General features: G+C 47.5%; 9 protein-coding genes across 9 annotated transcripts; 6 read left to right on the forward strand and 3 right to left on the reverse strand.

Moving 5' to 3' along the window:
• The first annotated feature begins 1,673 nt into the window (after positions 1-1,673).
• B0J16DRAFT_339813 (uncharacterized protein) lies at positions 1,674-3,013 on the forward strand. The gene has a single exon (XM_046127591.1). The coding sequence runs from the start codon at positions 1,702-1,704 to the stop codon at positions 2,620-2,622; it is 921 nt and encodes a 306-aa protein (XP_045985432.1). The 5' UTR covers positions 1,674-1,701; the 3' UTR covers positions 2,623-3,013.
• B0J16DRAFT_116717 (uncharacterized protein) lies at positions 2,827-4,969 on the forward strand. The gene is made up of 3 exons (XM_046121547.1): positions 2,827-3,362; positions 3,409-4,562; positions 4,610-4,969. Exons 1-3 carry the CDS (start codon positions 3,031-3,033, stop codon positions 4,762-4,764), a joined length of 1,641 nt encoding a protein of 546 aa, XP_045985433.1. The 5' UTR covers positions 2,827-3,030; the 3' UTR covers positions 4,765-4,969.
• A 204-nt stretch (positions 4,970-5,173) lies between these two features.
• Positions 5,174-6,214, reverse strand: B0J16DRAFT_319152 (ribosomal RNA adenine dimethylase-domain-containing protein; the record flags this gene model as incomplete). Its single annotated transcript, XM_046125496.1, has 1 exon — positions 5,174-6,214. The coding sequence occupies one exon, from the start codon at positions 6,212-6,214 to the stop codon at positions 5,174-5,176; it is 1,041 nt and encodes a 346-aa protein (XP_045985434.1).
• Positions 6,215-7,216: 1,002 nt separating this feature from the next.
• On the reverse strand, positions 7,217-8,185 carry B0J16DRAFT_264381 (uncharacterized protein; the record flags this gene model as incomplete). The annotated part of the gene is made up of 1 exon (XM_046123354.1): positions 7,217-8,185. The coding sequence occupies one exon, from the start codon at positions 8,183-8,185 to the stop codon at positions 7,217-7,219; it is 969 nt and encodes a 322-aa protein (XP_045985435.1).
• A 1,163-nt stretch (positions 8,186-9,348) lies between these two features.
• Positions 9,349-12,311, forward strand: B0J16DRAFT_371362 (uncharacterized protein; the record flags this gene model as incomplete). The annotated part of the gene is made up of 4 exons (XM_046130401.1): positions 9,349-9,489; positions 9,542-9,793; positions 9,856-12,170; positions 12,205-12,311. The coding sequence occupies exons 1-4, from the start codon at positions 9,398-9,400 to the stop codon at positions 12,309-12,311; spliced, it is 2,766 nt and encodes a 921-aa protein (XP_045985436.1). The 5' UTR covers positions 9,349-9,397.
• On the reverse strand, positions 12,226-13,683 carry B0J16DRAFT_371363 (P-loop containing nucleoside triphosphate hydrolase protein). Its single transcript, XM_046130402.1, has 2 exons — positions 13,463-13,683; positions 12,226-13,405 (listed from the first exon to the last, which is right to left on the reverse strand). The coding sequence occupies exons 1-2, from the start codon at positions 13,536-13,538 to the stop codon at positions 12,618-12,620; spliced, it is 864 nt and encodes a 287-aa protein (XP_045985437.1). The 5' UTR covers positions 13,539-13,683; the 3' UTR covers positions 12,226-12,617.
• Positions 13,684-14,818: 1,135 nt separating this feature from the next.
• B0J16DRAFT_383388 (uncharacterized protein) lies at positions 14,819-15,263 on the forward strand (the record flags this gene model as incomplete). Its single annotated transcript, XM_046131327.1, has 2 exons — positions 14,819-15,053; positions 15,106-15,263. The coding sequence occupies 2 exons, from the start codon at positions 14,819-14,821 to the stop codon at positions 15,261-15,263; spliced, it is 393 nt and encodes a 130-aa protein (XP_045985438.1).
• Positions 15,264-16,857: 1,594 nt separating this feature from the next.
• On the forward strand, positions 16,858-19,992 carry B0J16DRAFT_339825 (uncharacterized protein). Its single transcript, XM_046127592.1, has one exon. It carries the CDS (start codon positions 17,038-17,040, stop codon positions 19,765-19,767), a length of 2,730 nt encoding a protein of 909 aa, XP_045985439.1. The 5' UTR covers positions 16,858-17,037; the 3' UTR covers positions 19,768-19,992.
• Positions 19,993-20,073: 81 nt separating this feature from the next.
• Positions 20,074-21,426, forward strand: B0J16DRAFT_339826 (uncharacterized protein). The gene has a single exon (XM_046127593.1). It carries the CDS (start codon positions 20,240-20,242, stop codon positions 21,257-21,259), a length of 1,020 nt encoding a protein of 339 aa, XP_045985440.1. The 5' UTR covers positions 20,074-20,239; the 3' UTR covers positions 21,260-21,426.
• Positions 21,427-22,619: the final 1,193 nt, after the last annotated feature.

Here is a 22,619-nt window from a genome sequence, read left to right on the forward strand (position 1 = left end):
TTAAGCTTTTTAGTAGCTTATTCTTCTAATTTCCTATCAGCTGGCTAAGCTCTTGCCGGTACAGGAGGCTCAGAAGTCTGGTGTGCAGTATTCTATGCTGCTTTGTCCTTGACTTTGTATGAAAGAAACAGTTAGACTCCTCGCTGGCACAGGAACATGGGCTGGCTCACCTACTTTAAATCTAAGCAAAGTTCTCCCAACTCCTTACCTGATATCTCACCACTGCCTGATGTCTCCACGCCAACACGCAGTCCTTTTCTCGCAACCTTATTTCTTTATCTCAATTAGATGTCGAGTCCTTGTATTCACAGTCGAAACATTGTCCACCTATCATGGGTTGCCTACTTCTTGTTCAAATGGCATCTGTTCAGCACTGTCTGACAGCTGGCAAGTGAAGCAAAACTCCCAGGAGGGTAATGTTATACAAGTTTCTAGACAAACTTTAGAAAACAAGTCTTCAGGATTAAAAATTCCTTTCTTGGGGATATACATTGTACAGTTTCTGCTGTAGTGTTTCATGTAGTTTACTTCCCCCGTCTTGACCCTTCAACGCATAGAATAAACCTAGATGGCGTCCAGTCACCTTACACCAGAGTTTAAATATGCATCCTATAAAGTATCTGCAGAACCCTGAAACTCTGGCAACTCTGTGCGTATCATGTGCATAGCTGAAGTTTACATTTAAACTCTCCTATTCACACAATGGCAAGAAATCAACTTAGCCTCAATAGAAAAGCCCTTCCAATATTAAAATTTTCTCTCAATGTTCCGCGACAGTGCTGTGATCAGTTCCTTCTATTCACTTCTCATCACACTATTGTCCCCACCTGTCCCATTACTGTTCATACCTACAACGCTCTTGCTTGTTCAGCAATACATTCCCTTTTACTTCTCTCTTGAGGTATTAATCTTTTCTTCGTATATCATTTCTTCATCTTCTCTTAGCAACTACTCAAAATATTAAATCTATTCTTTCTGGCACCTCATCTATACTCGGTAAGTACCCTCTTAACTGTCACCTGCAACATCTTAACCCCTACAGCCACGATGTTTCGCTTCTACTCTCTTCATGTGGAGTTGCAGACGACGATCCTCAACGACATCTTTGAAGAACCTTACCCGAGCTCTTGTGCCTTTGCTCCCCCACGCCCTCTGCCCACCTATGCTTGTGTAAACAAGCACTGGAACGACTTCTTCGAGTCCAGAACCTTCAGAACCCTCACTATACGTCCAACGGACATCAAGTCCCTGGCAACCACCGTCACCCCCCGTCGACGTGCCTATCTCAAGCACCTTTGGTTCAGGATACCCCTGACAGACCATCCCATAGACGACATAGACGTCATCCTAAAGTTGAACCAACCTGGCATGTACAAATATTTCGACCGGAATTTTACCAGGTCAATTGTTGCACTATGGGATGTCATTTCCACTTGGAATGAACAGAAGGGTATGAGGTTGGAACTCAGCGCCTCGTCCGCGTGTTATGATGATTGCTTTATCGAGAAGGAAGCTGTCTTGTATAAGAAGTATCTCTCTTCGCGCCAACTGGACCAATATGATGCACAAGAGGATGTCCATGAGAGATACAGTTACCATCATAAAAGCATCTCAGATATCAATTTTCGCACGGTTAAGTTGCGGGATCGTGTCTGGAACGCTATCGTCGGCAGACTCCTCGGCATCAAACCTCTCCAGTTCATGGACGAGCGGATGTCACCCATGAACCACGAGTGGGCGCTACCTCCCGTCAAAGCTGTATCAAAATTCCTCATCCGCCGCCAGAACTTCCACGGGATCTGTCCCATTGCGCTGAACACTATTCTTTCGAGCCTAGAGGGCATTGGAGAGATCCATATCGAACGCTGGCGCTGCGCTGGTTATGCCAGTGAGAAAATGTGGTGCGCAAAAGCACAAATCCCGTTCGCGAGGGAACTCCCACGATCTACCAAGAGTCTCAGCCTCTACGGTGAAACAAACCAATTCCTTAACCAGTGGAAGAGCAAAGATGCCAATGTTATAGGCTTCGCCAAAGCTCTTCGCCAATACACCAATTTCCTGGAACATCTTTCTATCTCACATATGGTAGATGCCAGGGAATTCTTCTGTCCTTTCTCATCAGCCAACGAGGAAGCAACTGGTTCCCTCAGACAATGGCCTAATCTCAAGTCCCTTTCCCTGACATCCGACGTGTTCAAGACTGGTACCAAACAGGAGATCAACAGCCTTCTATGCACTGCAGCTCGTGCAGCGAAAAAGATGCCCAAACTCCAGATGCTCGAGCTGTGGAACGGCGAGGCAGAGATGGCCTGTGTCTTTAGTTACCGAGTCGAGGACACGGTTGGGGAGATCATCTGGAGCGGAACACATATCGACCCCCTTACCCATGAAGTAGTCAAAGAGTGGAATGCCGTATCAGTGTTCCTCAATCGGACGGATGCACGGGAATTCGTTATACCCATGAGAAAAGAGGATGTTGCCTCTGCCGGACAAGTACTCGAATACTTGTCTAACAAGGAACAGATCATGCACCCTGTCTCGGCCTACGGAGCAATTGGGAGGAACGCCAAAGGTGAAAATAGACCGGAATGGACAGGGCGCCGTCGCTGGTGTTGCCACTAGGCCAGTAAATCAGTTACTTTATTTCAGTACTGTGAGTTGCGGCATCGATGGGTCACAGAAGAATTGTCCTCGGAGGCTAAGGGTGTCAAAATAAAGTAGCCAAAAAGATGACATAATGTGACCAAATTATTTCGTCTCTTAGGCTCGGGGCCAATTCTGAGACCCTGATACTGTTACATGGACATAATAGATTCATGACGTTACACATCGGCTATAAATCCAAAACAACGCTTCAAAAGTTCTTTAGATCAAATATTACTAAATCAGCTGCCTCATTGGGATTGACTTAACTTGACTTACAGGGTCTTTCTTATCTCCACGCCGGCTTCGGCATGTCGTGCTATTCCCTATTCCCCGCTCTATAAATCCTGCTTCAACACCAACTCTTCTCTACCATTTATCTTCAAAATGGTACTCAAATCATCTCTCGCGGTGCTAGCCACCCTCACCAGCTCATCAGCTTTCACCTTAAACCCGTTTACCTCACAAAAACCAATCGGCCAACACAAAGACTTTACATGCGATCTTCCCCCAGTTCTCACTCCCCAGAACGACAATCTTCCCAGCGCAAGCGCTCTTTTTGACACCAAAGATGCTTTCAAGACTCAAGTAAAGCGTCATCAGGCGATCGTGCGTGTTCCGTCGGTTTGTTATGATGATCTGGACGATGTAGATAAAGATCCGCGTTGGGCCCCGTTTTATGATTTGCATGATGTTTTGGCAAAGACATATCCTGCCATGTAAGTCATCCCTATGCATTTTATGAGTGAGACTAATAGTGTGCAGACATAAAACTGCCAAGTTGGAAAAGATCAATAAATTCGGTCTTGTGTATACTCTTCACGGAAGCGACTCTTCTTTGAAGCCGTATCTACTGGCCGCTCATCAGGATGTTGTTCCAGTACCGGACGCATCAACATGGACTCATCCCCCCTTCGACGCCTACTTTGACGGCGAGTGGCTCTGGGGTCGTGGCGCATCAGATGATAAGAACAGTCTTACAGCGATCATGTCATCAATCGAAACGCTACTCACTAAGACTAAGTGGTCTCCCAAGCGCACGTTGATTCTAGCATTTGGCTTTGACGAAGAATGCTCCGGCCCTCGTGGCGCCGCCAAAATCGGAGAATTTCTGACAGAGCGGTATGGCGATAACGGTATCCCGTTTATTCTTGATGAAGGTGGTTCGGGGATTCAGCTCATTGACGACACGCTCTACGTTCTTCCGTCTGTGCAAGAGAAAGGCGCAATCGATATCTGGGCTGAACTTCGCGTTAAGGGCGGACATAGTTCTATTCCTCATCCTCACACTGGTATTGGTATCATGGCGGAGATTGTGTCCGCTCTGGAAGCGAATCCTTACGAACCTGCTATTCTGAAGGGCAGTCCCGTGTATAACCACCTCGTGTGCTTGGCACGTCACTCACCCGATGCTCACCACAAGCTCAACGACCTGCTTAAGAAAGACGATCTCGAGAAATTGACCACTGAGTTGATTCATCTTGATCCTAACGCCAAGTTCACTGTCCAAACAACGCAAGCAGTTGACATCATCCGCGGCGGCCAAAAGATCAACGCCATGCCTGAAATCGTCAATCTAGGTGTAAACTACCGCGTTGCACCGCAGGATAGCCACGAGAAAGTCCAAAAGCAATTCCTCAAGAGCATTGACTCTGTCGTACAGAAGTACAATCTCAGCGTGAGCGCTTACGAGGATGATAAGACACATGCTTTTGCAGACGACACGGGTTTTGACTACGATGGTCATCTCAAGCTCACTGCTATCAAGAACTCGGTCGTTACACCAGTTTCGCCTACAAGCGGAGCAGTCTGGGATGTTTTCTCGGGAACGATCCAGCATAGCTTTGCTTTTGAGGGTGGAAAGGTTGTGCCTGTTGGTGAAATCATGACTGGAAACACTGATACTAGACATTATCTGAGTAAGTCAAGCAACCGTACTCACAGTGAATGTACTAATCAAGTATAGACCTCTCGCCAAACATCTACCGCTGGACACCCAGTCGCCAACGCGGTTCAGAGAACATCCATACAGTGGACGAAAGAATCAGAATAGATTCACACATGGACATTGTCAAGTTCTACTACGACTTGATCCGTAACTTCGACGTGGCAGACTTTTAGGGGGGCATGCATAGTAGAATTCTAGGGTATCTTATTACATCTGTATTCGAGCCCAACTTGATCATCAGACTTCTTGTGTAAGCATAACCTATGTCTGGCCTGACTCGGGGACTCCTTGACCTTCTCCTCACCGTCTCTGCCTGCGGTGCAAACCCCCACGCTTCCCCACACTCGGGCTCGTCCCGTCGAAGGGTCTCGGGCATGGGGTCTGGATATCCATTGGGCGGCCTCAAATCGCTTTCTCGCTTTTATGCCGAAGCCCAATTCTTGTTCAACAAAGTCCGACACTTGGTGGTGCTGCAAGGAGTGGATGCAGCGCTTGTCGGGTCTGGGCCGTCTGGTGCGGCAGGAATAGCATTCCCAGGTGAAATCATGGAATAAACTTTTAACTTTTTGGGTATCGATCGTTTTATGTGAAGTAGATGTTGTTCTCGCGGAAAGCCAAGATAAGCTTCAAGAAGTCATTCTCGTCACACTTGACAGCTCGCGCCTCAGCGAGTTCAGTAGCCTCGAGGACAGTCTCAATCTTGTGACGAATCAAGTTCTTGAGAGATACCTTGCTGACAGGGATGCCGCACACGCTCTGCTTAGAGTCGGCGGCCTTGGCATCGGTGTCCATGCTGTTGCGAAGCATGTCCAGATCCTTCTCGTTGACCTTGTCAGGGTACATAGCCGTCCAAGTAACCCAGTTTCGCTCGCAAAGCTCATGAGAGTCGAGGAAACTAGCGCGCAGGGTCTTGTTCTTTCGGGAGAAGCAGATTCGCAGCATACCGTCTAGTTCCTCGAGTCCAACAGCGGGGACGTCTGTTCGAGGTTCTATCCTCACGACGACGGACTCGACCTCGGGAGGTGGAGAGAAGTTGTTCTTGCCGACCTTGGCGACCATGGAGACCTTGGATGTGAATTGGGTGTTGACGGAAAGACGAGAGTACAGTGAATCACCAGCGCGGGCGCACAATCGGAGACCGAATTCTCGCTGAACCATGAGAATGCTGACTCTTGGAGGCTTGGGCAGCGAGATAAGCTTCGAGATGATAATCGACGAAATCTGGTAAGGCGTGTTGCTAATGCAAACATCAATAGGAGGAAGCGCCTCAGGAAGCGACAACTTTGCAAAATCGCCCATAATAATCTCGAGTTTCTGCTGCTGCGGCGTACCCTGAACTCGTTTCGTCAATTCAGCCGCCATCCTAGTATCCAACTCGACAGCCTTAACCGCCTTGGCCTGCTCAAGAATTCGTGTCGTAAGCACACCAGTACCGGGACCGATTTCGAGGACAGTATCCGTAGGCTTGAGGTTAGCCTTTGCGACGATGGTGTCTGCGATACCGGGGTTCTTCAAGATATGCTGGCCGATGTTTGTGTTGAACTTGAAGACCCTGTTCGCGGCGGGCTTCTCGTAGGGGCCCTTTCGAGGGGCGGCATTCTTGCCTTTTGTCGCTTTGGGCATTTTCGTCGATTTGATTTGGCTTGGGCTGATTGATTTTGATAACTTTTTTTTGGTGTCGTCTTGAGAAAATCGCAGGGTGGGGCAGAACTTTTAGGCGGTGACTATCATTTTTTCTTGGAGGGGTTCAAGGCGGATTAATTCTGGTTCCGGTAAGGGTCCTACTTGGGAAGCTTGGGTGGGGCACTTAAGCTGTAAGAGAGGCCTCACTTCAACATTGTCCATCGAGATACTAAAGCGACGGGAAGCAATAAAACAATTGCTACTCTCACCACAAGGTCAAACAGAATTAATGGAAATACTTGAATGATACGCAATGGATGGACTCTCGAAACTGTAGGAAACACCTGGATACGGGTATGAGTTTAAAGTGGACTACAATAGGTACGGATATACTTCAGCTCTTAAGTCGTGTCTTATGAACCTCATACCCGCAATGATATCAGCTGTCTCCAGAGTCAAGGAATACTCATCACCATACTTAACCTACCCCTCATTCTTGTCATCAACCCGATATTCCACGAAAAAGTACTCCTCCAAATCCGGAAATGTCAGACGTGCCTGAATACCTCATTGGTTAACCCGTATTGACCACGAGACACACTACATGCTTATTCTTTTCGCCTTCCCCCACGATCCAATCCTCCGATTCCCGAGGCATTTCCTCGTTACACAGCATGCGTGGGATATATGGCCACTTTGCGGGGAACGGTAGTTTCGATGGGGTAAAAATACGCCTCGAATTACGACAGCTTCAATGTACAGACTGATGTTCTGTGTTGCAATGTAAGAATTGTAACTCGTGTCAACTTTAGTGTAATGCAGTTTGTTCAATGTGATATATTACATGCTAATTACTTCAACAGTAGGCTGTGTATGCCCAACGCCACAACACCATCTCGTGCTTGAAATCAGGTATCATCATCATCATCATCATTCACCGCCGCAATGCAAACCTGCTTTTTGTTTTGTCTTTCCTGTCAAAACATGCTTTTTGCTCTCCAATCATAGCGCTGTCTCCAAATCCATTATCTCTTGGAATCCTTGCGTAATATTATCCAGATCCTTTTGAGAGGGCGCAACGCATGGTCGGCGAGGCTCACCTCCGTAACCGGCAAAGTGACCCAAAGCGGCCTTGACACCAACAAAGCCAGTCTTGATCGCCGTCCAGTCAGCCTTGGCTACCTTGGCTTGCAGTTGTCGTGCTTCCTTCCAGTTTCCTTCATCGGCGAGCTCTGTGATGCGAACGCATGCTCGTGGACAGAGGTTTGCGAGACCGGAGATGGTTCCGTTGGCGCCTACCGCGTGACCCTGCAGGATGAAGTCTGCACTGCCGCCACCGACGAAGAAACCCTCGGGACAGTCGGCCACGATACGAGCCAGCTTGCCTGTGTTTCCGCACGTCAACTTGACACCCACGATATTGGGATGCTTGGCGATGCTAAGAATCGTATCCGATGAGAGATCGCGACCAGCTGCGGCACCAGGGAAGTTGTACACTAAAAGGGGAATAGGACTCTTGTCCGCAATGGCGTAGTAATGCTGAATGACCAGATCGTCGGGAAGAAGACCACCGTAGTAGCTTGGAGGTAGCACAAGAGCATGAGTGGCACCGGCCTTGCCAGCATCTTCGCACAGCTCTGTCGTTTCTCTTGTGCTCTGAGCGCCACAACCAGCAATGAGTGGAACTCGAGTACCGCTGGCTTCTTGGATGATGGTATCTCTTGCAACGCGAATAATAGTCGTACGTTCTGATGGAGAGAGATGGGCACATTCGCCATTGGAACCGTGGACGACAATGCCAGCTACTCCTGACTCAAGCAACTTGACGATATGTTTCTCAAGAGCTGGAACATCGACGTCGTCTTCCGGTGTGAAGAAGGCAAGGGTAGGAACATAGACGCCATCGCCGAGGCGTAGTTGAGAAGCTTTAGGAGAGCCCATTGTGGGAGATTCAAGCAATGTTGAAGGCATAGAGAATAAGGATGAAGTAAATATGTGGAAGTATACTGTCTTTTATACAAGCAAAACAGAAGAAATGCTAGTCAAGAAAGGATAGTCTGATGGTAATTAGATCCATCGTCAAAGCGGCCGGCGTCAGCTGCTCTTTTATGTCCAACCGAAAGCAGCAAGTGGCGCACTCGTCATGAGGCTTTCTTTCCCAAGGCCTCAAAGTTGGGGATTTCCAACTCTCAAAGAAAGCGTGGGGGTCAGTCAGCTAAAGAGCCAAGACGCAAAGAAACAAGGATCAGCCCAGGGTTGAAAAAGGCGGGGAAAAGAAAGTGTCCCGATTGATGCTTCCGGGGATCCGCATACAAAAGACACGCCCCCCGGCCGAGAGACTCCGGACCGAACCGGTGACCTCGCCTGATGTTTGTATGGAGACAAAGGACGCGAGTCAAGAGTCGAGACACGATTTGTTTATGGAGACTCAGTGGGGGGTTTTTGAGGTCGACTCGGATTTGATCGTGTGATGAATGACTTGTACGGCAAGTTACACATCTTACATACAATATCAGTACTGTAGCATTCAACTGACAGCGCCACCATTAGACACCCATTTGAGACAAAAGGTATGTCGAGCATATTCCATGGCTGCCCTCCATTACATTCACACAACGATGATCCTCGCAGAAGCAGGTACAAGTTCGTGATCACAGTCAACTGATCCCTCCTCCAAGCCTCCAATTGACCAAACAAAAGGTATCTAAATCATTGCTCCGTAAAAGCCCCCACGCCTTACAGGACCAATGACGATCTTGAATTGCAGTGTAACGGAGACAGGAGGGGAGACAGTCCCCCGGGTATGGAGCGTGGGGGGTTAAAGGTGAGGAGAAGGTTGTGTTGTAATGGAGCTGTACAGCCACTTGTTTATTACTACAGCCCGTATACAATTACTCAGTTAAGAATAAAGTGCATTAGAGCGAGAAAGACGCTTTGTAAACTGCAGTTATGATTGATGGAATAATAGACATCGAAGTTACTGCTATGTGATGGTCGTGATCAGAATCAAAGACTTCGACAACGGGCCACTGCAGACCATTTTCCTCACGTGTCCGAGGCGTGGGGGTAACACATTTATTCTTCCCTATGAAAGTTATGCAATGTCCATAATAAATCCGATCTAATTGTGGATTCGTCTATTTATATCCTAGACATTATTCCCGAGTCAGAACATGCGAGTACATGCCCCATTCGCAACCTTCCCAAAGTGGTGATATTGCTAAACATGCAGATGATGGTTTTGTCTTTATAGAGTTCAATGACCCCTTCCAAAGGTACCAGAGTCTAGAGACGTTGTTGCCAGGATAGGAAGGGCTTCCTGTATAGCTGCTCGCCCGCGTTGCCCGCGTTGCCATGGCTGGCCACTACCGCCAAGGCAAACGGCTTTGATGAACAAAACGTCGCTGCCAAAAAAGCCGAGACGGGAGAAAATCTCAAGCAAAAGAAAAAGAAGAAGAAGGGCAATGGGAAGGGGAAAGGTCCTGGTCATGCTAAGGCGCTCAAGCAGGTGGGCAAACTGGCCCAGTCTAGCGAGGGCAAGTATATCATCAAGGTTAAGGACTTTGAGGATATGGCCAAGTTTGTTGCCGATACCAATACGATTGAGGTTCCGCATAGAACTGATATTGCTTTGGAGAGAGGAATCTGGGTCAGAAGATACTCTCGAAGCAGGTTGGAGGACGTGATTATCGCTCTGATGCGACACATGCTTACTTTGTCAACGTCCTCGAGAGGGTCCGTGACACTCTCAAACCCATCATGGAAGCAGGTCTCTTCAAGTCCGAAGACGCTTCCAAGAAGGACAAGACCGGTAAACCGTTGACCAGCACGTTTGACTGCCTGAACGTCTACACCCCGTCTGAAGCCTTCCTCAACGCCCCAGACATCACCCCTGAGCCCTCGGTTCAATACACCGTTGAGCAGGAACCTACCCTGGAGGATGCCAAATTTGCGCTCCTCACTCTTCTAAGCGATCTTGAGAACATCAAGGATGAAATTAGCGAGCTTTGGAAGCAGTACGCCGCTGGAAAGATGGATCTTGCTGCCGTGGCTGTGGCGACCAATACGGCGTTTGAGATAGCGCAGAGTTTGGAGAATGAAGTCAAGGACTTGCTCGACAAGTTTGACGGTTCGGCTGTACTTCTTGACAGTTTGTCCCAGTCCGCCTGTGAGACCAATGGTGTCGACATGACGACAGGCCAAAAATCCAACTTATTCAACGTCGAGGCATACCAGCTTGCAAAAACCATGCACATCAACACCATGTCCTGCCTAAAGAGCTACATAAAAGATTCCAAGGCTGCCGACACTATCAACACTTACAAGGGCAAGTTCGGCCGGTACGACGAGAAACTCGGTGCCACGGGCAAGACGAATAGCGAGAAGTGGACGCAAGACCGCGCAGCTATAATGACTCTCCTGCCCGATCTTCAATTCTTCGGCACCAAGGCAGGTCAAGGCAATGTCGAGGATGAGCTCATCCGCGGCGTAAGCGAGCTATTTGGTGACCCTAACAAGAGACTTAGCGTCTGGCTCCCATGGGCTCTGAGCGTATGGTCGGACATTCTGCAGGGCTTCGGATTCAACTGTGGCCAAGCTTACGGGGAGCTCAAACAAGAGAGTCTCAAGATTCAAAAGGCTCTTCTTAACCTTTCAGCTACACCTGAGCGAAAGGAGGTTCTCCAGGTTGTCACACGATGGAATAGAGATCCTACATACATAGCACGAATGACCATGCTGGAAAATGGCAGCATAAAGAGCGATGATCTCCTACCCGAGTTCACATTCCTTCGTCGCCACCCTACCTTCTGCGGCCTTCTCCTTCACCACTACCGATCTCACCTCCACTGGAGGGGTGTCGAAGTTGCAGCTCACAGCGGCGGCCTCATGTGTACTACACAGCTCTACCACGCTCTCCGCAACGAAAACCGTCTCTCCGACAAAAGGTGGGAAGATCTCGAAACTTTATGGAAATTCCAAGGAGATCCTTGTTTCTTCGTCGGTGGACCACCAAAGGATCGCGAGGGTTACTACAGGAACTTCAGTCTTTGTGTTGGTGTCTCGGCAACGAACTGGGCGCCTAATAGACGAGATACTAGACCTGTTGTATACAAGAAGAATGCACCCAACATGAAGCGTGACGGATGGGTGTCGTTGCATGCGTTCAAGCGTCATCTTATTGACAACAAACGCGAACCTTGGACGTTAGCGTACGTAGCTGAGTTGTTGGCCGATGGTCGTATAAAGGCGATGCAGGATGGTAAGGGCAGGTGGTATGCACACATAAAGGGCAACGAGAAGGAGGTAGACTTTACAAGTTTCTATGATGAAATCCCTGCTAACGCAATCCAGCTTGAACCTCTCCCTTCAACACCAAGAGGAATCATAAACTACCTCGCCCAACACATCGACCAAGAAGTCCCCAGGATCGCATTCAACTATTCCAACATGCACTACATCGCGTGGGATCTCCTAACGAGACTCAGAAACGCCTTATTGAAAGTGATCGGCCCTGAATTCCTGAACGCCGTCCCCAATGAAGATCAGCTACCCCTCGTAGTAGGCTACATCTTCTCCACAGCCGCCGGCCATGGCAACAGCGACGTTCGTAAACGTGATGTAGGGAACGATACCTTCATTGACGTCGCTACGAAAGTCGTTAACGATTTCTTGGACAGTGACATGGGAAGCCAGATCACAAGGGCTAGTCAGCAAGACGTTGATCCAGAGGATGTTCAAGACCTTGATGTCTTGGAGAGCTTGTCTAACCTTACCCTTGACGGACCGGCTCCTAGGTCGAACGGAGGACTCAGTGAGGCGGCTATGGCGGAATATAATAGGCTTTCCAATGATTTGCGTGAATTCAGAAGTTTATATCGACAGTTCACTGCCGAGGGGCCTCTCGCGGCCGGTAGAGACTATAATGATATAGACTTTTATGACGATGATGAGAGTGGTGAGATATCGATATAAGGTTCATCTCAAATAAGAAGAAGAAGAAGAAGAAGAAGAAGAAGAAGAAGAAGAAGAAGAAGAAGAAGAAGAAGAAGAAGAAGAAGAAGAAGAAGAAGAAGAAATGATGATGAGGGTCAATTAGTATATGCCACGTGAGATGGTTAAGTCTTAAACTAACTGATCAACTAACAAGCAGGCTTGTTGTATTAGGTCGGTTAAAGGCTATAGGAGGGAGAATTTACATTATATAATTTAGCAGCTGTTATAAATATGTGTTTATTGTTATTAGAGTTTAGTAACTTATATACCTGATTTATTGAGATTTGACTTTACTGGTAACTGATTATAAGATTGAAGAAAGATTTACTTTGGTCTTGCAGTTAAAAGAGTAAGAGAAATCATGTAGACAATAATGATGATGATGATGAATAGATAGTTTGGCGACGTGCTAGACTCGTCCACCAAGTCGGGTTTTCCACGTAAGATATCCAGCATATCCGACAACACCTATCAACGCCAATCTTCCCACACCAGCAAGCAAATTCTGATTCGCCCTCTCCTTACTCTTCCTCTTCATGACCTTGCTATTCTGACGAAACGTTTCTCCGTCGTTAAGATGCGGGAATGGCGCGACAACCATCTTACCGGTCTCTGGATCCTCAACCTTTGGCACAGGAACTTCCAAATACTTGCAAAGCGGCTCCCATCCATCAGTGATAGTGTACTCAAAACGACGTTCTTCGGGGATACGCTCGCGAAATTCGTCGTATTGTGCCTTGTACCACTCAAGTGCCTTCTCCTTCTCATTCCCATGATCATATTTCTGCACGAGCGACTTCATAGATTTGCTATACTTGGCCATATACTGAATATTCGAATCCAGCAAAAAGCAATAAATCATACTCAACTTGCCCCAAACGTCCTTTGGTGAAGTAAGTAGATAAATACTATTCAGCACGCTCTCGTACCATTTCTCAGGATCACGGTTAAGAATAACAACTTTAGCATCAGGATACAGCTCCGCTAATTCAGCGCCGAAGAAGGCAGCGGGGACATCACAGACAGCTTGGCAATCGCCGAGAAGACGGTCCCAGTCGTCGCGAGAAAAAGATCCCTGGTTGGCGTATTTTGCCTCGAAAGCACGGATCCATTCTGGGGCGCGGGATGGGTCCTTGATGAGGGATTGCATGTGGTAGCAGTCGTGGAAACCGAGTTGCCAGAGGGCGTTTCGAATACCTGGGTAGTATCAGAAATGTTTCACACGCTGTATGCAAGATAAGGAACATAACGTACTCAACGTGCCTGTGCGATGAACGCCACAGACAATGACGCGCATAGGCACGATGCGGCCCTGGGTCTGAGAAGCCATTGTAATTGTTGAAGGGATAAGAAATTACTGATGCCCAGTGAGTGTTGAATGTAACTTGATGAGCCTAACCTATTTCGCTTCGAGGGCGCTTGGGCGTTTATTTCGGTGAATGCATTGATTCACCTTGACCTTGTTAATGTTTAGATGGTGTTTGGGGTGAAGGCCAGGGGAAAGGGAACGGGGCCCAGTAAAATGGAAGAGTCGAGACTCGATTACTCAGTGGAGTTGAGGTGTTGGCTTGCGCTAACCAGGATTGTATATCCGCGATTGTTGAGTATGGTCTTGGGTCTGTTGATATGATATGATACTCAATATTGTTATTGTTTATAAATGAGATGAAGAAGATTCTTGACATCTATTGATCTGAGGATTGGGTCAAGATTAGAAGAATGAGCACAACACTCAGTAAGCAAGAGATGAATTTGATCAATGTCTACACCTAAATCCCATCACCTCTCTATCTCTGCCTACTGCTATATTCAATGAATTCAACTTCTCATCAACTTACTGTAGGGTAAAATTATTGCCAATCAATAACATCTTCACTATAACCGCAGAGTTGCAGCCTCGGCTATAACCCCAGTTAATTGTTTGACCAAGCCTATATCTTAACACTCAGCACGTAAGAAAACATGAAACCTCAAGACAAGACGACAGAAATATTCGCACAGATGCTGCACCTTTGCACAGACATTCTGACTCCACTAAATCTGTCTCCTCAGCCCCACGTCTCAAGTTCGGACGGATAGTCCAAGATCCGGCCTCAAGGAGGCAGCTACGTTTCTATGTTTCCTTCACCAGACTCAGTAACTATTCTCTTCTTGGTCGAGTTTTCCGAACTTCCAGGTTGTTTTACTGCTATAGACCTGAAGACCAGGCATTCTTCGTGTCATCCAATCCTAATGCATTGCCGTTTCGAGACAGGCCAAGATGTTCGAACTAGGTATACTCACTATAGGCTATTCTCGTTGAGCGCCTAGAAGCTATACAGACCAGTTGCTATAGTCAATTCTCAACACCACAGTCTTGAGACGTGATGCCTTGGCGAGGGGGGCTTACTGGCGTTTTACGGAGTCATCACGGAGACGAAAAACTATAAGATGTCTTGACGAGCCTCCCCATTTCGTTCTTGTCTCTTCAGTTCTACTCACCTCTTCAATCAACTACTATCTTCACTTCTCTTCCGCTGGTCGGCTGGTCCATTTCACAATCCCATTACTTCAACCTCAACTTCAACTTTATTAAACACCAACAAATAATCAACTCTTTCCCTCTTCAAAATGCAGTTCTCTCTCGCCACCATCATTCTCGGCTTCGTTGCCGTTGCTTCCGCCGGCATCGTCGATGTTGAAGGAGTTCGCAACGCTCCCCGCGATGCAGTCCACGTTCGTCGCCAGAACCAGAACCGTCCTGTTCCTCAAGGCCAATGCTGTGTTGCCAACACCAGCTTGAAGCAGGATGCTTGCACCGCCTCCAACGGTCAAGCTGGACGATGTGTTCCCGGTGGAAACGCCTGTAAGTGTTCCTTATCTCATCCATGCAGGTACAGTTACTAATAATATCACAGGTGATAGCCGACTTAGCTGCATCGAGCAGTCCAACCTCGAGTGCGACAACAACGCCCAGGAGCGTGGAAACACTCTCTGCCGTGCTCGGGCCAACGGTGGTGGTCTTTTCGACGGTGGCCGAATTATCCAGAACCTTGGTGAGGCTTCGGTCAACTAAGGGAGAAGAAAGCATAAACCGGAATTTCCATGATAGGCCGGTCCGTGAAGGAAGGGTTCTGGTGTTTAATGTGAAGGAGAGATGGGATTTGAAATGACTCAATCAGCGTCTAGATAGTGGTTTATAAATATACTTAATCTCAAACTTTGTTTGTTCGTGACGAATCAAGCATTTCTACACTATCTTGAAGATATCAGTGCTTAAGATATCTACCAGTGACATGGACAGCTGCAGCTGCACGCACAGGTACAGCTCGTCTAGAGGTTTCTAGTTGGAGCTTTATCGACGCTATGATCAGCTAGGTCCGCTCCGGCCAGTCCAGCAATATCGGGAGAATCTCCACTCAGTGACTCTTCCATCCCTTATCCTTGTTTATGAATTGGAGCCCAAGGATTTCTAAACTCTAACATGTGATTGTTAAGAATGGAAACAATGGGTCCGAGGAAAGAGATAACATGCATGCAGAGTGGTGTTGTGAATGTCACCATCAAAGTTCAAGACTCACCGTTAATTACGCGTACAATACGATATGCATTAAATCTCAGATCATTCTGTACCTTTTTAGCCGCCGAAAAGAGACAACTGCTACATGCAGTTCAGTTCATCTTGGTATGTATCTGCGAATGCACGTCAACTCGCATACTCTATCGTACAGATTCAGAAACCAAGACCGTCGATCAACTGCCAGCCCTGCAGGTAACAACGTGGATGTGTTGTCAAGATGGTGTGAACTAAAAAAATCCACGAGAATTGATTTACAACACTAAAGAGGTTACTAATTAAATGAGCCTCAATTAACTTCTTTAGCATTCCAGTTCGTGCTCAAACTATGGGAACTAGGCAAATTACTACCCGGGCCCCGAGTAAGGAACCTTCCGATCGCTGCAGGGCTGGCAGCTGCATAAAGTACCCTAAGCACAGGGCACTTCAGAGCTCAGATCCCCTGTTGTCGAGACCATGACCCGCACGTGGCGGTGTTGGAAGCCCGTAAAGCCTCTAGAATACCGGTAGCCCGGTCCACTGAGTCGAGCTTTATCTTTGTTTCTTTTTTTTCACACCCTACACCCGATGGAGTAACCCGAGCATTTGAAATGATAACGAAATACTCGTTCTTCTTTTTATCCGAGCCAATTGGTTTTCACGTTGAGCGAGGACTGGTCAACACAAGAAATTCAAGTCTCGGCCGAGCGGTGACACAAATTGAATATTTGGAAGGTTCTCGTACATTTCCTTAGTGAGATGATGAGGCGATGTACAGTAAGTGGTTAGTGTATGACTCAAAACACCATAAAGATATCACCAATCCAACTCCCCGATGACGCCGAGTTAAAACTAGACACGAAAATAAAGTAGCACACCATCATCATGCAATCATCAACTAACTGGCTACCAAGGTTATTATACTTCTCTCCTATACAGAACCCGGCTGTCTCGTCTCGGGCTTGCTCTCGGCGACCCACAGTCCCTTATCACGCAAGTTTGTCGCCCCCCTAGGTATCCGTAGCCACAACACTACGATCTCTAAGAAATAGAAGACCCAGTTTTCGTTTTTCCATTTTTCTTGTTTTGCGCCCTGGAGCGAGTTTAGAAAATGGGCACAGAAGAGTACATAGTAAAATCATCTCACCCTCCCTCTCCCTGGCCGCCCATGATGAACATCCTTTCCTTCTACTCATCCTTGAGCCTTCAGGGCTCCATCCTTAAAAGAGAGGCTGTCCTCTTGACTTGATCTTTACGGACCCAATATTTTTATATACGCCCCTTGACTTTCAATATGTCGGATCACAACGATAGTGGAAGCGGTAGTGGAAGTGGTGGTCAGACCAGCCAAAGTCATACTCCTGCTCGAAGAGAAAAGAAAAAAGTCGGGTTTCACGCCAGCAAAGAAAATTCAGGTGAAAGCAGCGAATCAACATCTCGTCAACGTCAAGGTCCTGACGAAGGCATCTTCTCACCTGCCGCTTCACCTAAACTTGCCCCTGGAGAACTACCGCCAAATGCACCAGATGCTTACGAATTAAGTCTCGCCCTCACCAAAATCTTATCTGCAGAGCAGGAGAAGAAACGCCAGGAGAGACCCCAAACTCTGGCCCCTGATACACCGGAGCTTGTTGGACCTAAACGACCCAGACCAGCACTGCGCAGAAATACTAGTTATGACGATCCTAGTGAGCGGGAAAGGGCCGATCAGGCCGAGTCCAGGACTACGGAGAGACAGTATAGGTCCATGGCTGATGCTCGACAAAGAGCTGATCGACTCGCTGTCTCGTTGGGCAGTTTCTCTGCGCCTGGTTCACGAAGAGGATCGATCGATAGGGACGAAATACCGTCCTTCAAACCTTTGATCGAAGACTACGATGAACCAAAGATTACACCACCCCCTAAATCAACAACTGTCGAAGATGCGGGTTACTTCGGTCTTCGCCAGCGTGTACCGAGATTTGAAGACGACGATCGCTTCCAACACCACGCCGCAGCTGAGGATCTCGTCCGATCGCACACGCGTAAGGGGAAGAAGGATTTATACACCAAACATCCCAACGGAGGAGGTCATGCTTCTGGAACTGCTACGCCAGTGCTTCAACAAGCTTACGCCCACGATTACGTCCCCCGACCGGATCAGTACCGAGGCGGTATTCTTGGTTCTTTACTAAAGCTTTATCACGATGATAGAAATGCTCCTGGTAGTGGTGTCAACACACCGAAAGATACAGGAACACCGCTCATGTCGCCTCGCCCTTCACCTCCGATATCACGACCTGCTTCGTCCAACGGCACGCCTCTTCGAACACCGCCTCGCTCTCGGCCTTCTAGTGGATTGTTCAACTACCACAAATCCCGCCACTCAAGTTCATCCCTTGCTCTTACTGAGCTCATGAAATCCTCTTCCATGTTCGCTGCACCTGCATCAGCGAATATTTCTGGTAAATGGGCAGAGAACATCAAGCAGCCTCCTGCACCACCCAAGAAGCGAGACAAGGCACGAATCACCATTCACATCGCGGGTATTATCCAGCGTCACCGGTATCTACTTAAGCTATGCCGTGCGCTGATGATGTACGGTGCTCCTACACATCGATTGGAAGAGTACATGACAATGTCGTCGCGAGTCCTCGAGATTGAAGCACAGTTCTTGTATCTCCCTGGATGTATGATCATCAGTTTTGACGATAGTACTACGCATACAACTGAAGTAAAACTCGTGCGTGTACCGCAGGGTATCGATCTTGGACGTCTTCGCGACGTGCATAACATTTATAAAGAGGTCGTCCATGACAAGATTGGCGTTGAAGAAGCTACACAGCGTCTCGACGAAGTCAACGAGCGAAAGCCAAAGTACAACGTCTGGGTTCGAGTATTCCTCTATGGCGTGGCATCAGCTTGTGTCGCACCTTTCGCTTTCCAGGGACGTTTCATTGACCTTCCTATTGCCTTCCTCCTCGGTTCAATCGTCGGTATTCTTCAACTTGTCTTGGCTCCTAGTAACGAGCTATATGCCCACGTCTTCGAAGTTTCCGCCGCCGTCATCACATCTTTCATCGCTCGTGCATTCGGTTCTATCCAAGATGGCAAACTATTCTGTTTCAGTGCTTTAGCGCAGAGTAGTATCGCTCTGATTCTGCCTGGTTACATGGTTCTCTGCAGTTCACTAGAACTTCAAAGTCATAACATCGTGGCTGGTAGTGTCCGTATGGTCCACGCTCTTATCTACACGCTCTTCCTTGGATACGGTATTACTATCGGTGCATCCCTTTACGGAATGATTGACAGCAACGCTTCAAGTCGATCCACCTGCGATAGACCCCTGGAACGAGGCTGGTACTTTCTCTTCGTGCCAGGCTTCACTTTGTGCCTCTGCATCATCAATCAAGCCAAGTGGAAGCAATCTCCTGTTATGGTCGGAATGGCTCTTGCTGGTTGGTCAGTAAACAGTTACTGCGCCGAGTACTTTGGCGGCAATGGTCAAATATCCAACATGCTGGGTGCCCTGACAATTGGTATCCTCGCAAACTTGTACTCTCGTATGGGCCGCCATGTCGAGAATGGCTGGCTCGACTTTGTCGACTGGTGGAAACTCCGTATGCGACCACGCTACACCAAGAAGAAGTTCGACTCGGACTCATCATGGTCCCTCCCAACCCTCACAGACCCAGAATCCCGACCTGGCACACCAGAAAAGGGCCAAGATCCCGAGAAGAAGCCCCGCAAGGTTGGATACAGTCTTGCAGCGGCTGCTATGCTCCCCGCTATTTTCGTCCAAGTTCCCTCTGGTCTTGCAGCGGGTGGTTCACTACTTGCTAGTATCACCATGGCCGACGAGATCACCAAGAACGGCACAAAGGTCGCGACTGATATGAACACCATGGGTAATCTTGAAGGAACTGCTTTCAATGTGCTGTTCAAGGTTATTCAAGTCGCCATTGGAATCAGCGTTGGTCTGTTCTTGAGTGCACTGATTGTTTACCCACTGGGTAAGAGAAGAAGTGGACTGTTCAGTTTCTAATCGCGTCTTTCATTTTTATTTCCTATGTTTTAATTACTCTGAACGAGAAACATCAGAGCGGATACACAAAAGACTTATTGGATTTGTTTCTTTTTGTTATGGCGCAAAGCGAGCGTGTTGGGATTTTATTTTATATCTACCTATACTAGACATACAGAATATTTATAGAGATACGGAACGGTAATGACCGGGATGAAATGAGAAATACAGAAACTTTTACAATAATTTATTATCGAGTACCTAATATTTCTTCCGACATGTGATGCTTGTTCTTGTTGCACGGTCTTGGTATCAAATCTCGATCATCTGGAAACCGTTCTGACGTCACTGTCAACAAATCGAAACACTCTCAACCTTCCTTTCCATTCCACCAACAAATTTCATCATCACAAATTCCTTCACTTAAACACTTCGATTTAGGTTCATTCTAAGAATTATTCTAGTGTCGAACAAAAGATCGACATCTTCCAAAATGAAGATCCGTTCCTCTCGCATTTCCGTCTCAATAGCAAAAGCCATATGCCGCCGTCACGGCTCTTCAAAGAAAGGTCTCATCAAAACCATAATCGCCTTCTTCCGTCTCTTCAAACTTCTTCTGTCCCGGTACCGCTCTGTTGACTTTCTCGCCCTGCGAAAAGAAGTATGGCAGATTGACGAGGACGAGTATCACCAATCTTTCGAGGCCGACACCAAAGAATCGCTCGTGCCAGTTGGAGATTTAGGGTATAGCGGTTCTACCTTTTTTACTACCGCGAATGAGAAGTTTCTCATTAAATCACTGCCCAGACGCTTTGAGCATGATTTCTTCGTCAAGGAGTTGTTGGATCCGTATGTGGGACACATGAAGCATCAGCCGCATAGCCTGCTCGTCAGGATTATGGATCTCGTGTATGCGCCGCATAAGAGTCTGGGAGGCATGTTGGGTGCTGCGCCTACACATCATATCGTCATGGAGAATTTACTCTACGGAAAGCCAAATGGTGAAGAGGGCAAGACTTGGGAGACGTACGATCTCAAGCCAAACGATTACTTCTTTCCTGAACGAGACATCGCAGACGGCGCTCTCGTACCGGATAGTGTAATCGAGCGTCTAGTCGACGAATTCCCCGACAAAATCCGCGTAACCCACCAAGCAAAAGAAGAGCTCATCTCCCTCCTCTTCGCCGACAGCGCCCTCCTCGCCGCGCACAACGCAGTCGACTACTCGCTCTTCCTTGTGCGCTATCCCAAAGGCAGCACGCCACCGGTTGTTGAATCCGACGCGGGAAACTGGCGAAGTGGAGTAGATGATGTGGAAGGGAAGTGGACGTACCGGTGTGTCGTGCTGGACTTTTTCTGGGCGAAGCATACGTTTCATGCGAGGGCTATGACGACGGTTGTCAAGCTGTTTAACAAGGTTGCTCACAAGGGGCCTATGAGTATTACTGCGGAGCCGGAGGAGTATAGGGGGAGGTTTATGAAGATGGTGGATGAGATGGTTGTTGTGGGGTGATGGTGGTGAGGTAGGTGTTGCAGCATGGAGTTTAGGGTTTGTTTTCGACTTATGATACCTAGATTGCTCTGGAGGAAAGATTGATACAAATGTTTATTGTTATCTCCTACACTTGATGCTTTATGTGTAGTTGCAAATTAGGGTGTAGTGGTATGCGCCGAAACAGGATGTAGTAAACCTATAGTTAGCAAATACTGGTTATAGATTTGAATACTCTATCGTGAAGAAGACGGTGCCAATTCTTCCCATACCCCGACGCCGACATCTGCTGGACCGACTAGGATTGATGTAGTACAAACACTCTTTGGTTTATACCTCTTTGAGAATACCATTGCATACTGCATGCAGGCAAACCTGGACTACATCCAAGAGATTTCTTCCCTACTAACGCAGCTATCCGTACAACACAACAAATAAAGAATGTTGGAGCAGACAGTCCATTCCATTGGTAATTGTCTGACTAGTCCAAAACTTACAAGATAGCTAGCTTGTTCTGGGACCACAACAAGTATTGAAGAGTTCAGGACAAAGCCTGGGGATTGGGAAGGGCTTGAAGGGGTTTCTATTCATGCAGCGGGCAGGGAGATCATGCAGGATCCTGGAACAAGGGGTGTGGGATCATAACTACTCTTATTTGAGTAGTGTAGTAGAATGCACCGTCGTACTGACCAAGTTATCAGACTTTATGTGTGGTCATGGTATACGGAGTACTGTAGCTGCTGATCGACAGCAATCAATGGTTTTGTATAGCAGTCATCCGAATTTATGTCAGGAACTCGAACAAAGTTAACACCCATCAGGGTATCAGAAGAATTTACTCCCAAGAGCCTGAGGGATGAAATAGTCCAGTCGCTTTACGATAGCTTAGACTAGCACGTACATCTTAGTAGCCTAAGCTTTAGGGGATATTTCTACTGCTACCTAGGTACCTGCCAGCTAAGTGATTGGGAAGGAAGTAGTGAGGACTAATCGGGAGGTGGATTTTACCTTCCCAGTTGGTGATTGTAATGTACACATAGGTAGGAACCTTCCTCTGTTGGGTACATCATGAGGCGTCTTACGCCCAATATTCAACACTACCACGATCATCATTGCAACTATCATAGGCTTCCTCAAACCTCCTCAACAGGATAGCTGAGGCCCCTGGACCGAAACACATCAAAGCTCCCGAGAAACCTGAGGTATTCAACACCAATATGAACATTATCCAAGATGCAACTACGTAAGTGTAACTTCCCTAAGCAACAATAACTAAGACTAACAGATAATAGTTTCCTCCAAATTCAACTAATAACTGTAAGGCTATGCAATTATATTGTACCTTGCATGTGAGCGATGTTTGTCAATGCACCTTTCATGC

The sequence above is a fragment of the Fusarium flagelliforme genome (genome assembly GCF_020744385.1).
Source record: "Fusarium flagelliforme strain FIESC 12 MPI-CAGE-AA-0113 chromosome Unknown B0J16scaffold_3, whole genome shotgun sequence".
NCBI lineage: Eukaryota > Fungi > Ascomycota > Sordariomycetes > Hypocreales > Nectriaceae > Fusarium > Fusarium flagelliforme.